This window comes from Salmo salar, chromosome 14 (assembly GCF_965601325.2).
Source record: "Salmo salar chromosome 14, fSalSal1, whole genome shotgun sequence".
Classification (NCBI taxonomy): Eukaryota; Metazoa; Chordata; class Actinopteri; order Salmoniformes; family Salmonidae; genus Salmo; species Salmo salar.
Genome location: NC_138304.1, coordinates 39,562,501 through 39,574,495, shown reverse-complemented (window position 1 = coordinate 39,574,495; position 11,995 = coordinate 39,562,501). Strand labels below are relative to the sequence as shown.

General features: G+C 41.2%; 1 protein-coding gene across 1 annotated transcript in view; it reads left to right on the top strand.

The window, feature by feature from the left end:
- Positions 1 to 2,296: 2,296 nt before the first annotated feature.
- LOC106569502 (rap guanine nucleotide exchange factor 4) overlaps positions 2,297 to 11,995 on the top strand; it is a 39,141-nt gene continuing 29,442 nt past the window's right edge. Inside the window, exons 1-3 of the mRNA XM_082960965.1 lie at positions 2,297 to 2,558; positions 11,134 to 11,276; positions 11,469 to 11,557. Of these exons, the coding sequence (XP_082817091.1) occupies positions 2,491 to 2,558; positions 11,134 to 11,276; positions 11,469 to 11,557 (300 nt within the window). The 5' untranslated portion in view covers positions 2,297 to 2,490. The remainder of the gene's footprint in view (positions 2,559 to 11,133; positions 11,277 to 11,468; positions 11,558 to 11,995) is intronic.

Below are 11,995 nucleotides of genomic sequence, written 5' to 3'. Positions count from 1 at the left end.
CAAAGCAAGTGAACTATATAACTAAACAAAAGTGAAATAAACAATCAGAAATGAACAGTAAACATTACTCACAAAAGTTTCAAAGGAATAGAGACATTTCAAATGGCATATTATGGCTATCAATCTCTCCCTCCCTCTCTCATCTCCTTTTATCCCTCTTCCCCACCCTTTTCTCTCCATTACCCTCCCTTCTATCTCTCGATCTTCATCTATCTCTCTCTATCTCTCTGTCCATCTCTCTCTCCACATCTTCTGTAGGAGAGTCTGTCTTCTCTCTCTCTCTCCACATCAGCCTGAAGGAAGTACTGTATCTTTTGGCACTCACTGAATCTCAAACACTTCCTGTTTCCTCCCCCCCTTGCTGGTGGCGTCTTTCTTTTCCCCCAATGCAGTTCAGCCAAAATCATGCCCCATTATTCAGAGGGGCGTTCTACAACGCTTCTGGAAGTGAATATCACGTAGCGCGAAATTTCAGTCACTGATTAATAACATTTGCCCTTGTATATCAAGATTGAAAAATATAATAACATAATGTCGTGGACTGAGCTAGCCATTAACGTCCCTTAACGCTCAAACACAGATTAAATGGCTGTAGCATAGCGTATTCGACTGAGTGATTAGCTAATAAATATTTGAGAAATTATGAATAATAAGCATATGCTTTTACCTGATAATAGACTACTAATGATAATATAACAACTTCAAATACAGAGCTAGTAAATTTAAGTAGCTTAGGTTAACTTAGCTGACCTTCAATTGAGGAAATTCAGCAGAGTTCTCTGAGACATTTTTACAACCCATTGAAACTCTGAAAATAAATACATGGGCATATGTTACCAAACATGATAATAATAGGCCTGCATTACGGCAGGTAGCTAATTGTTAAATTACACTTTTCATCCTTACCTTGTGTAACAGTACTCTTCTTGCGTTGTGTACAATCAATCATCGACATGAACTCCAACTTGTAGCACCAGTCATGGAGCTTATTCTGATAGGAACAGCACAAAATTGCACGTCATGCAATGCACGGCTCACCATCCAACTCTGCACTCACGCACTGTTCAAAATATACAACCCCCCCCCCCCCCCTCCAGACACAGTAAGTTGCTAGCTAGTATTAGCTGGAATTCTCTACAACAATATTCACCAAAAACCGCTGCATCTTATGGGTGATGTTCGAATAACATTTACAAAAAATTGATATAAATTGTACATTTAAATCATCACTTGGGAGTATAAAAATCACTTTTGACGTACAGTGCTTTGCAACCAACAACTTACCGCTGGTTTGGTGCTTGTTCACTGGGACGATTCTAACTGAAACACCCTCCCTCGTAAGCAAGCTACGCAAACCAGCCAATAAGATGCCATGTTGAGTAGGTGAAGGCAAGACAAAACTAAAACCAAAAACCCATTGGCTTAACAATAAAGTGGCAAGGGGAATCACCAATATAACCCTGTTACACTTGGAAGGCCACTGTCTCTGCGCTGATTGCCTGTGAGAGAGACAACGCTAGCTAGCCAATGGGAGCGTAGTAGAACGTTCCTCTGAATGACGGGGCGTGGTTTTGGCATAACAGCGTTGGGAAAAGTAAGACGCTTCCTGGTGCCGTGGCACCGTCGTTTTGGTGACAGGCTGTCGTTGTGGTGACAGACAGCCCGTCACCGCTGGCTGTATCTATCCTGTTCCACCAAACTCAGAAGCTTCACACACCATATAATCACAGTAGAATTCAATTTTAATTTATATTCATTCTATTTCTATGGATCTGTGTTCCATGAATTATTTCTCAGAATTCTTTATTTATTAGTGTTCCATGTGCAATATCTTGAAAATTCAACCATTAATAAAAATATACTGTTTTGTTTATGACGATATTGTCTGTCTCACACATGTCATTCCATTCTATCTGCTGCTGATGCTGTTCAGTGATTGATCATTGACCATTGAATAGCTCCCCACATTCAATCAGCTAATTTACTGCATTTCAACACATTTTGCCATAGTGCAGAGAAAAATGTGCAGTTTTATAGTGCTAGTCTACAGATTTTGTCATGAAGCTAACAGAAAATGATCTAAAGGTTGATTTTCCTTTCTCTTTTTCCTCCTCTCTTCCTCTCTTTTCAGTTCTGGTATGAAAGGCTTGAATAGGTGAAGACAATTTCATTAATCTAGTCAGTATCACTATCATCAACACATTACACGTTTCTGAAAAAATATTCTCTAAACCTTTTTATTATCAACTCGAAGAATGGTATATATTTTTTTATTAAAGCCAATTATTTAGCAAATCAATTTCACTCGTTGGTTGGTAATGTCCTGAGGGGGTAGAGTAGCCTCATAACGTCAAACCTCAGGCCAGGATCAGCCCAGGGGCGGAGTAGCGAGTTCAGCTCCTGAACGACGACTACACGGATAACCACCACGCTGAAGCCGCCTTCAGCATCTCCCGGTTTCTCAATCACACACACCCATTCTCTGGAAAGATGGTCGCTATAGAAACATCACCCAACTCGTCTCCTTCGGCTGAATGGGTCGGCTGTCTGGATAAAAGGTGGGTAATAAACATTCCCGCCTTTTGGTCACGGCGTCCTCAACCGCTGAAAACAACGAATTTGGGTTCCATTCATTAATCAGCGTCAACATGACAAATCGTAATCTTAACCGGCAATCTCTAATTGTGTGCATGCCTGAGTGCGAAGGCGGCTTTGTTATTGCGTATCAAATGTCATTGACATATTCACATTCGGTCGAGGTACAAATTGAAGACCGTTCCCTGGTTATTCATAGGTTATTCACACCTGCTGTGTTTGTCTATTTGCTAGTCGTTCACAAAGGTGTTGTAGGTTCATGGTTTTCTGTTTCACTCGTTAATCCTCCTCACCACCCGCAGCATTATCACTTTTTATCTGTTATGAATTTAGACTGAGCTAGTCTGCGATGGGTCATTTTTACCCTACAAAAAACAGTCGTGTGTGTAGGGTTGGTTTATTTCTGGGCGTGAGGCAGGTTTGCGCAAATCCAATCTCCTCATTGCAGGGTCATTTGTCAGCCGGCACTGTAAAAAACATTGTTGAATCTACTTTCTAAAATGAATGCAACAACAAAACACATAATGTTATTAGTAGATGTAACTTCACCTTTTTTTGAGTAAAAACATATTTCATATGTTGTTTGGGATTTACACAAAGTAAATTCAGGGAATTTATAATAGCCATAAAAATGTTGGATTTACTGATAATGTGATTATATATGAGTTGATGTCACACACGTATTTAGTACAGTTGACATACTAGTGTTAATAAAAGTCAATGTTTAACATTGTTGAATCTATTTCATAATTTGCCATTCTAACCCATTTTTGGCAGGCATGGTTGAGCACAGTGCTTAATCCACCAGCAGTAGTCTAACTGGAGGTAGAACTGCAAGCATTGCATGACGCTGAATTCGCCTCTCTTTAAGAATGGTGATGGTGGGAATGGGTGGTCTGATCATTGAACGTACATTTGTCCGGTTTTGATATCGTTCATCATAATACATTACACCTCAGGACACAACAAGCTGCTTAATACTAATATAGAAATATAACTGTATTTCTTCAAACATGCATGCAACATGCTGTAAAATAATCACAAAGTCAAACAATTTTGAATTACCCAGAATCCTCTAAAAACGGGCAAGTGGTTGCAATAATTTATTAAGTGGAGAGAGATATTATTATTAATATTAAAATGTACTCAATTTATCATTTTAAAACATATTTTTTTGGTTGGTAAATTGAAATGAACAAATCTTTGGAATTAATTTATTAAGTATATGTTGGTTGTTTTTTTGAGTCAATTTCAATTCACCCCAGAATCATTTTTTTTATAGTGTTTGTGGACACACACACACACACACACACACACACACACACACACACACACACACACACACACACACACACACACACACACACACACACACACACACACACAATGTCCAAATCAATAATCCCAGGCAACAATGATAAATCAACTAACCGTTACACAGCTAATGTCAGTGTATGCGGGTGTGTCTCTCTGTGTGTGTCTCTCTGTGTGTGTCTCTCTGTGTGTGTCTCTCTGTGTGTGTCTCTCTGTGTGTGGACTAGAGGTTGACCGATTATGATTTTTCAACACCGATACCAATAATTAGAGGACCAATAATTAGAGGACCAAAAAAGCCGATGCCGATTCTTTTATTTATATATATATATATTGTGCTTTTTTTTTATATATATATATGTGTGTGTGTGTGTATGTAATAATGACAATTACAACAATGCTGAATGAACAATGAACACTTTAATTTTATCTTAATATAATACGTAAATAAAATCAGTTTAGTCTCAAATAAATAATGAAACGTGTTCAATTTGGTTTAAATAATGCAAAAACACAGTGTTGGAGAAGAAAGTAAAAGTGCAATATGTGCCATGTAAAAAAGCTAACGTTTAAGTTCCTTACTCAACATGAGAACATATGAAAGCTGGTGGTTCCTTTTAACATGAGTCTTCAATATTCCCAGGTAAGAAGTTTTAGGTTGTAGTTATTATAGGACTATTTCTCTCTATACTATTTGTATTTCATAGACCTTTAACTATTTGATGATCTTATAGGCACTATAGTATTGCCAGTCTAATCTCGGGAGTTGATAAGCTTGAAGTCATAAACAGCGCTGTGCTTGAAGCATTGCGAAAAGCTGCTGATAAACAGAGGAAAGTGCTGTTTGAATGAATGCTTACGAGCCTACAGCTGCCTACCACTGCTCAGTCAGACTGCGCTATCAAATCATAGACTTAATTATAATATAATAAACACACAGAAATACGAGCCTTAGGTCATTAATATGGTCAAATCCGGAAACTATCATTTTGAAAACAAAACGTTTATTCATTCAGTGAAATACAGAACCGTTTCATATTTTATCGAATGGGTGGCAACTAGAGGTCGACCGATTAATCGGAATGGCCGATTTCAAGTTTTCATAACAATCGGAAATCGATATTTTTGGACACAGATTTGGCCGATTTTTTTTATTTTTGTATTTTTTATTTATTTTTTACACCTTTATTTAACAAGGCAAGTCAGTTAAGAACACATTCTTATTTTCAATGACGGCCTAGGAACGGTGGGTTAACTGCCTTGTTCAGGGGCAGAACGACAGATTTTTTACCTTGTCAGCTCGGGGATTCAATCTTGCAACCTTACGGTTAACTAGTCCTACGCGAATGCAGTAAGAAGCCAAGGTAAGTTGCTAGCTAGCATTAAACTTATCTTATAAAAAACAATCAATCATAATCACTAGTTAACTACACATGGTTGATGATATTACTAGTTTATCTAGCCTGTCCTGCGTTGCATATAATCGCTCAGGTACACTTTGCTCCAACATGTACCTAACCATAAACATCAATGCCTTTCTTAAAATCAATACACAAGTATATATTTTTTAAACCTGCATATTTAGTTAATATTGCCTGCTAACATGAATTTCTTTTAACTAGGGAAAATGTGTCACTTCTCTTGCAACAGAGTCAGGGTAAATGCAGCAGTTTGGGCCGCCTGGCTCGTTGCGAACTGTGAAGACTATTTCTTCCTAACAAAGACAGCCGACTTCGCCAAACGGGGGATGATTTAACAAAAGCACATTTGCGGAAAAAGCACAATCGTTGCACGACTCTACCTAACCATAAACATCAATGCCTTTCTTAAAATCAATACACAGAAGTATATATTTTTAAACCTGCATATTTAGCTAAAAGAAATCCAGGTTAGCAGGAAATATTAACCAGGTGAAATTGTGTCATTTCTCTTGCGTTCATTGCATGCAGAGTCAGGGTATATGCAACAGTTTGGGCCGCCTGGCTCGTTGCGAACTAATTTGCCAGACTTTTACGTAATTATGACATAACATTGAAGGTTGTGCAATGTAACAGGAATATTTAGATTTAGGGATGCCACCCGTTAGATAAAATACGGAACGCTTCCTTATTTCACTCAAAGGAAAAATGTTTTGTTTTCGAGATGATAGTTTCCGGATTCGACCATATTATTGACCAAAGGCTCGTATTTCTGTGTTTTTATTATATTATAATTAAGTCTATGATTTGATAGAGCAGTCTGACTGAGTGGTGGTAGGCAGCAGCAGGCACGTAAGCATTCATTCAAACAGCACCTTCGTGCGTTTTGCCAGCAGCTCTTCGCTGTTCTTCAAGCATTGCGCTGTTTATGACTTCAAGCCTATCAACTCCCAAGATTAGGCTGGTGTAACTGATGTGAAATGGCTAGCTAGTTAGCGGGGTGCGCGCTTATAGCGTTTCAAACATCCCTCGCTCTGAGACTTGGAGTAGTTGTTCCCCTTGCTCTGCATGGGTAACGCTGCTTCGAGGGTGGCTGTTGTCGATGTGTTCCTGATTCAAGCCCAGGTAGGAGCGAGGAGATGGACGGAAGCTATACTGTTACACTGGCAATACTAAAGTGCCTATAAGAACATCCAATAGTCAAAGGTATATGAAATACAAATCGTATAGAGAGAAATAGTCCTATAATTCCTATAATAACTACAACCTAAAACTTCTTACCTGGGAATATTGAAGAGTCATGTTAAAAGGAACCACCAGCTTTCATATGTTCTCATGTTCTAAGCAAGGAACTTAAACGTTAGCTTTCTTACATGGCACATATTGCACTTTTACTTTCTTCTCCAACACTTTGTTTTTGCATTATTTAAACCAAATTGAACATGTTTCATTATTTATTTGAGGCTAAATTGTTTTTACTGATGTATTATATTAAGTTAAAATAAGTGTTCATTCAGTATTGTTGTAATTGGCATTATTACAAATAAAAATAAAAAAATTGTCCGATTAATCGGTATAGTTTTTTTTTTGGCCCTCCAATAATCGGTATCGGCATCGGCGTTGAAAAATCATAATCGGTCGACCTCTAGTGGCAACCCTAAGTCTAAATATTGCTGTTACATTGCACAACCTTCAATGTTATGTCATAATTATGTAAAATTCTGGCAAATGAATTACGGTCTTTGTTAGGAAGAAATGGTCTTCACACAGTTCGCAACGAGCCAGGTGACCCAAACTGCTGTATATACCCTGACTCTGCTTACACTGAACGCAAGAGAAGTGACACACTTTCAGGCACCACATTGATTATATGCAGCACAGGACAACCTAGTTAAACTAGTAATATCATCAACCATGTGTAGTTAACTAGTGATTATGTTAAGGTTGATTGTTTTTTATAAGATAAGTTAAATGCTAGTTAGCACCTTACCATGGCTCCTTGCAGCCTGCAGTCGCGCAACAGGTGGTCAGCCTGCCACGCAGTCTCCTTGTGGAGTGCAATGTAATCGCCCATAATCGGCGTCCAAAAATGCAGATTAGCGATTGTTATGAAAACTTGAAATCGGCCCTAATTAATCGGCCATTCCAATTAATCGGTCGACCTCTAGTGTGGACAGTAATACGTGGACGCTTTTACATGATATCTCATCTGACTTCAGTTGGCTGTAAGTGACAGAGATTAGAACTGATCTGTAGTACAGAAGGTGACAGTGCTTCAGGGCAGACAGCAACACATTACAAATGGAGGTGAAAACATAACATTTATCTCAGAATATTTAAGTGCAGGTCCTGCTCATTTGAAAAACAGCACTAGCTGCATTTGGTTGAAATAATACAAAATGGAAACTTCGTTTGGAAAACTATATATTTTGATGAAGTAATGAACAGAGACATTGTGGAACCCTTGGGTGCTGCAGAGTAAGATTCTGGAGCTATCTGGTCTCTCCTCTCCAGTCCTCTCCTCCTGTCCTCTCTCATCTGTACCACCGCTTGAATAGGTCAGACATCTCTCACTGTGTCTCAGCCGTAGTCAGAGTTGTGTATGTGTCATTGTGGTTTAGCTGTAATAAGAGGTGGGAAACTATTTTCAGTGTAGACAGAGCGAGGGAGAGAGTAGAGAAGGAAAGAGAGCGTGAGTATAACAGGAGGATGAATCATGTGACTTACAGGTGGAAGGGGGTGTGAGCTGCTCTCAGACCACATCAGCTTCAGAGAGATGCACATTCTACTGGAAATGTTGTGTGATGCAGGGAGAGTGGGGGAGGTATGGAGAGAGAGAGAGAAACAGAGAGATGGAGAAAGAGAGAGCGATGAAGAGAGAGAGCCAGATGAAGGTGGTCTCCATGTGTCACCTGTAATCCCTTCTTCTTCTAGACATCTGGGTCAATGCTGAGGAACAGGAACAGATTGGTCTTGTATTATGTAGGCCCGTGAGTCTTCAACACAACTGTCTGTGTGTGTGGGGGGAGGGGCAGAGATTAGAGACCACCTGTCTAACAGATTAAACCCACTGGCAAAGACATATGGAAGGTTGATCGTGGGAGATTAGGAGGATGAGAGAGAGAGGGCTGTGGCCCTTAGGCAGATTTTTTTCTTCAGCTTGGACTCTTGTGACAGGAGAAGGTCTGAGAGGAAAGGAGAAAGATGGATGGAAAGACAAGAAGGCAGATTAGAGACAAAGGAATTAACCAAGGACTAGGAGAGAGGATCTGAAGGGAAGAGCTAGAAAGCCTCTGGTCTTTGCATGAGCAGGTCAATATGTACTAGCCATACAGTGGACTTCTCACACTCAGTGAGTCACCAGTGTCAGAGGAGAGCTGGAGGTCATATGATGTCTCAACATCACCCATGGCCAGGCACAGTGTATGCATTCTTGTGTTTATGTGAGTGAGTGAATGAGAGAGAGACAGAGAGGGAGGGGAGATTGAGAGAAAAAGAGATGTGAACAGACTGCTCTGTGAGTTTCTCTGAATGATTTTTGTCTCAGTCAGTGGTGTGTCTTTAAGCTTACATCCACACTCTGCAGGGGGCCTTTAGCTACAGAACGCCTACAGCTATCACAGAGAACAGAACAGAGGAGAGCAAACACACCCACACACACACACACACACACACACACACACACACACACACACACACACACACACACACACACACACACACACACACACACACACACACATATTTCCAGGTGAGAGTATCTGCTGTCGTGCTTGACTGCTGCTTCTCTACTTTTAGGCCTATTGGAGCTTTGTGACTTTTACAGCCGTGGGTTATTAGTGCTAGCTAGCTTGCTAGTTGGCTGTTAGGCTACCTCTGAGTCTGGACTGCACTGCTGTGATCATCTCCACCTGCCTAGATTCTTCCTGGTTATATTAATAATTACTAGCTATCTAGGTTATGTACGTTTAATTAGTTTTTTTGCTGAATTTAAATGTCCGGTAGCCAACTGTGTCCGTGGCAGTGGCGCAAGAAAACGTTCATGGTTACAAAAGTATCCAATCGTCACAAGACAAGACAAGGGTTAAGCTGTCCTAAAGTTAAGTACATTTCCAAGAAGAAATCCTAAAACATTATTTTCAAGAATCCCATTTCTTAACTTTAATTTGAGAGACATTTTATTGAGGAATAGCAACTTTGCTTAACTTTCTTCTTAAGTCTATAGTTAAGGACAAATGGCAGTTAAGAAGATGTGTTCTTAAGAAGGTTTGTGAATCCGGGCCCTGGTTCCCTGACCAAACCCAATTGCCTTACTGTATCTATTTTGGATTTTGCTCTCCATTCCTGGAAAACCTATCGGATTACCCTCTTTGACTCTCCCGCGGCCCGTTTTTTCCGCCTGAAAAATAACTATTGTCTCTCCTCTCTTCCTTGCCAAGACTCTGGAACGTGCTGCTGCCTTCCAATTACAAACCCACCTGCTAATCAACAACCTGTTTGTGCCCCACCAGTCTGGTTTCCGCCCCCTCCACAGTACTAAAATTGCACTCCTCAAAGTTATCAATGACCTCCTCTCCTCTGCTGGTGCCCTCAACATCCTGATTCTCCTTGATCTGAGTGCCGCTTTTGACACAGTGAGTCATCAGATCCTCCTCACCAGGCTGGATGGTCTGTGTGTTGAGGGCACTGCACTCTCCTGGCTACAAACATACCTCACAAACCGGATCCTCAATGGCCACACCTCAGACTCAGCTGCAGTTATACTGGGTGTCTCCCAGGGCTCTGTGATGGGTCCCTTACACCTCATTTACATCCTCCCCCTTGGTCAGAACCTTCCGCCACTTCAACCTTGACTTCCACTGCTATGCCGATGAGACCCAAGTCAACCTCAGCAGCAAATCCCTCCTCAACCCACATTGAATCCTGCCTCTCTGCAATAAAAACATGGATGCAAAAAAACTTTCTCAAGCTCAACAGTGATGAAACAAAACAACTCCTCATAGGCACCAAATCCACCCTCACCAAAGCTTGCAATCTCACCTCCACCATTGACAACACCACTGTCTCTCCCTCCACGCACGCAACCTTGGCATAATACTGAACTCCACCCTCTCCTTTGACCTCCACATAGGACAGACTGTCAAATCCTCAATCTTCTACCTCCGCAACATTGCCAAAGTCAGGTCCTCCCACTCCTGTCCTGACGCTGAAACCCTCATACATGCATTAATCTACTCCCGTCTACTCACTACTGTCTGTCATCAACTCAAGCTCCCTCCATGAGCTCCAAAGTCCTGACAGCACATCACCCCTGTCCTCCAGCTCCATTGGCTCCCTGTATCCCAACGCTTTGACCCCCCACCCCCTATCGCTCAGACCTTCTGCACCCTTACCAACCCGCACTCAGTTCCACCACAGCAGCCCATCTTGTCATCCCCAGGTCGACGCTTCGGCGACAGGGCCTTCTCCAGGGTTGCTCCTAGGCTCTGGAACTTTCTCCCTCCACCCTGTCTTCCAGTCCCTCCTAAAGCCCCACCTGTTTGACATTCCCCCCTACCCCCTACCCCTTAGTCTAAACCGTGTTCCTATCCAAATCCCAACCCTCCCCTCCCGATACACTGATACATCACACTCTTTCCCTTCTTTGAGCCCACCCCTCTCTTTATTCATGTTTTTGTTAACTCTGATGTTTTGTTTTGACTCTTTTTTTTGTTCTATAATTGTAAAGTGACTTTGGGTCCTTGAAAGTGCTATATAACTCCCATGTAGTATTATTATTACTAACATCCCCCATCTCTCTCTGTAGGCCTGCAGAGCGTTCAGCAGAGGATGTGGATATTATTCTGACCAGACTTAAAGGGGTTAAAACCTTCCAGAGGTTCCACCCCTCCCTCCTGCTGCAGATCTGCTCCTGTGCCTTCTACGAATACCTGGAGAAAGGCATCACCTGGAAGTATACACACACACACTTGGACATCTGCACACACTCTCTCACACTAACTCAGTGGTATGAGCACCTTGAAAAAGGCCTCTCTGATACCTCATTGGCGTTCAGGTTTACTATGAATTGTCACATCAATGTTATGACTATTTATGAATGATTTCTGAATGCTTATATGCTGTTATGTCTGTTCTGTGTAGTGTTCCACCAGGGTGACATAGGAACCAGCTGGTATGCTGTTCTGTCTGGCTCTCTGGATGTCAAGGTGTCAGAAACAGCCAACCACCAGGTAAATCAGGTCTGCTTCATACCTTTTACTACACCTCTGTGTTTGGTTTTCCTCTTTTTAGTTACTATGTATTCCCTCTAGAGTTGTTCTCTGAGCTCTCTTTCTAATGTCCTGTGTTTTCTCTCTGGTGTGTTCTCTTTTTAGACTTTAGTGTTCTCTCTGAAGTTCTCTGTTTTCTTCCCAGTGTTCGCTCTAGAGTTCTGTGATCTCTCTCTAACGTTTGATGTTCTCTCTCTAGAGTTCTGTGATCTCTCTCTAAAGTTCGATGTTCTCTCTCTAGAGTTCTGTGATCTCTCTCTAAAGTTCGATATTCTCTCTCTAGAGTTCTGTGATCTCTCTCTAACGTTTGATGTTCTCTCTCTAGAGTTCTGTGATCTCTCTCTAAAGTTCGATGTTCTCTCTCTAGAGTTCTGTGATCTCTCTCTAAAGTTCGATGTT